This window comes from Amblyomma mixtum, chromosome 3 (assembly GCF_055824585.1).
Source record: "Amblyomma mixtum isolate Tamu chromosome 3, ASM5582458v1, whole genome shotgun sequence".
Classification (NCBI taxonomy): Eukaryota; Metazoa; Arthropoda; class Arachnida; order Ixodida; family Ixodidae; genus Amblyomma; species Amblyomma mixtum.
This window is the reverse complement of record NC_143014.1, coordinates 354,840,154-354,843,452: the sequence shown is the minus strand read 5'-3', so window position 1 is coordinate 354,843,452 and position 3,299 is coordinate 354,840,154. Positions and strand designations below refer to the sequence as shown.

The following is a 3,299-nucleotide window of genomic DNA, read 5'->3' as shown; positions in this document are numbered from 1 at the left end:
GCTGCGTCGCGTGCATGGTCGCGTGCATCGCGCTTCGGCGCTTGCTACAATTCGCTACTTGGATTGTGAGCCGTCGTGAACTGTGTTGCGGTTTGCGTGTGTTTCTTCTTGCACAAGGGTGCAGAATCGCGCAGTGCTGTCGACGTAGCCTATTCGAGGCAAAGTGTCATTTTTCTGGTCTCTCTAACTTTTCAGTCTGTGCGCTTCTTTGTGTAGTCCAGGATGGGTGTCCAGGCACAAAGACGCGCGGGCAGTGTCGCGGTGGAAATGTTCCAAATAAGGCCCGGAATATTTTCTTCTGTGTGACTACGTGGTAGAGAGTAGATAGTTTTAGCTGAGCGTTTTTACGGCCAGCGGGGCGGAGCGGGCGAGCGCATACGCCAGCGGAGAGGCGCGCGAGAAAAGAGTTTTAGTCGGGCGGATCGCCCGTCTTCTCGAGCGGAGTAGAGTCGCTTGCTCTGCTGCTCCACCTATCGGTCGCAAATCGAGTTAGTGTGAAAAGAATATCAATTAAGCCTGCTAATAATGCGCTGAAACTGTTTAGTAAAGGTAGATTCTGTGTTTTTAGTTAATTATTTGGTAAGTGTTGCGTTTTAGATGTACAACAGCGCAGTCTGTTAAAGAGATTATGTTCGCCAGAGCTAGTCAAATCAAGCCGAAACAAAACAAGATAGCTGTTTTCGCGCGCATTCGCGAATTGACGGCTGCTACTGCTGTTAGCATCATGCCGAAGAGCATACTACAGGACCCGCTGCTGCTGTCGCAACTGACCTGGACCGAGATTGGAGATGTGTTGTGCCTGGAGGTATTTGGCGAGACACGACGAGAGCCACTTTCAGTGCACGGACTTTTGAACATTGATGCTATGGACGATGGCGTCTTTAGGACGTATTTTCGTTTCGAGAAGGAGCATATAGGCAGACTTCAGAGGGCCTTGCACATACCCGAAAAGGTCGTAACTGCGCAAAGGGTTGTGGTTCCCGCAGATGAAGCTCTCTGCATTACCCTACGACGGCTAGCATATCCCAACCGGCTGTGTGATCTTGAAGATCTTTTTGGGCGACACAGTTCAACGATATCGTTACTGACGAACGAAGTTCTACGCCACATCGAAGAGCGGTTTTTTCACTTGCTTGACGATGTAAATAACCATTCTTGGCTCAATCTCGACACTCTGGAGAAATTCTCGCAGGTAAGTCGCAATTACAGCAGAATCAATGTCAAGTTTGTCATTTGCAATTACAAATTTACACTTAAAATTTCACTTAAAATTTTCAGGCCGTCCACGCCAAAGGCCGTCCACGCCAGCTGACAAACTGCTGGGGTTTCATCGACGGTACAGCAAGGGCAATATGCCGGCCATCAAGAAATCAGAAACTTTACTTTAGTGGGCACAAGCGGTTTCATGCCTTGAAATACCAATCCATAATGTGCCCCAATGGAATCATTTGCCAGTTGGATGGATCATACCCGGGCAGCAAGCATGACGCTGGTGAGTAATAACGAACAGTTGAAACCAAGGAATAGTGTTAAGTGCAATAATGCGATGTTGCACATTGTTTTCTCCTCCCATACCAGCTGCTTCAAAACGGGTACTGATCATTTATAATTCACTTCTGCTTTTAGGTAACTTTGGGATCAGCAACGTATATTCGAAGCTAGAAAGGCTCGTTCAAGGGCGCAACTTCTGCATTTATGTTGACCCCGCCTACCCACTGCGACCTCTTTTGCTGAAGCCATATGGTGGTGTGTCCCTCACCCCGGAGCAGCGCGCGTTCAACAAAGCTATGAGCAGCGTAAGACAAGCCGTGGAGTGGGGATTTGGAAAAATTGCAGGACTGTTCGCCTTTGTTGACTTTAAGAAAAATCAAAAGCTGTACCGCCAGAACGTGCCGCGTATCTATAAAGCTAGTGCGCTTTTGGCAAACTGTCATACATGTTTGTATGGTGCCCAGGTATCGCATTACTTCGGCCTTGATCCACCAGATCTAGAAACTTACCTTACTCCTCGGTAGTTTTGCCATTCACACATCTTTCTGAAATGCGTTTTATTCAAGCACAAGATGTACAACACTTTGCCAGGACAGTTTTCTGGGTATTCATGTCATGCGCGGTTTGCGCTGAAAAATCAAAGATTGCTTGAGTCTGTTCGTTGAACATCCTCTGTACGTTCTCAAGCAGATTCTCGTGTTCTCTATTATAACGTCTCACTTCAAGCTCATGCTTTCTCTCCTCCAAGTCCAACCTGCGCTCCTCTAGAGCGAGCCGCCGTGCTTCATTTTCAATTTTTTGTTTTTCAATTTCTTGCGCTTTTATGCGTAGCTCATAGTCGTTTCTTTCTCGCATAGTGATCAGCTGAAGCCCGATGCTCTGTAACCCCCGGGTTCCTGCAAAAACAGACAAGCAGTTTTTTATCAACCTTAAATTCAGTTGAGCTTCTCCACTGCAGCAAAATAGTCACAAATACATGTTTCTATCAGACGTATTTGCGGCTAAGCGGGACTTTGTATACAGAACGGGTACCGCAATACACGTTGTATAAAAAATAAAAAGGACTGTTGCGAGGAAAGTAAACAGTTTATGACCCCTGTGTTTCTGCTTGTGTGCCATTTTTGTTGTCTAACAGAGTTCCTCTTGCAGTGTAGCCTGTGTACTAATTGGCAGAATATTAATGAAGGCATCTTTTCTTTCGGTAAGTTTTTGGGGTCCTATACACGCCATATTGCAATGTACAGGCGGAAAGAGAAGTTTCTTGACCGTGTGGAAAACAATGACGAGTGTTCTTTGTTTTTTTTCATCCACCCTGCATGTCAAGACCACAATGAGCAGGAAAAAGACAAACGCGCGTTCGGCGATCGGCGGTATGTTAGAGCAATGTGACTTCTAAAAAGGTAGTGAATATGTTCAATTTGAGCGGTACAAAGATTTTTGTGGTGATAGCGCACTGAATGAAAAATTCACAGGCGGTGCTTAATTATGATTACATATATCCTACGATACCATCGTAAGACATGCTAGGTCGTAGCTGCCCTGGCAATAAATAATTAGCCTTGATAGTCATTTAGCACCCTATTTAGCCGATATAATGATTTACATCCTTAATATTTATATAATAATTGTATGTTATATTACACATTAATGAAGCGCTGCATAGGAGTCATCATACAACTCCTGGTACAGTGGTGCATTGCGACCAATCAATAATTCTGCTGTCACCTGCCAAGGTGATGTACACTTGTCAAGTTCTAGTACAACCGCATATCAAACTATCATACAACGGCGTTTCAACTCAGTGAATC

General features: G+C 45.3%; 1 protein-coding gene across 1 annotated transcript; it reads left to right on the top strand.

The window, feature by feature from the left end:
* The first annotated feature begins 717 nt into the window (after positions 1-717).
* LOC149356415 (uncharacterized) lies at positions 718-1,312 on the top strand. The gene has a single exon (XM_089576336.1). It carries the CDS (start codon positions 725-727, stop codon positions 1,310-1,312), a length of 588 nt encoding a protein of 195 aa, XP_089432462.1. The 5' UTR covers positions 718-724.
* Positions 1,313-3,299: the final 1,987 nt, after the last annotated feature.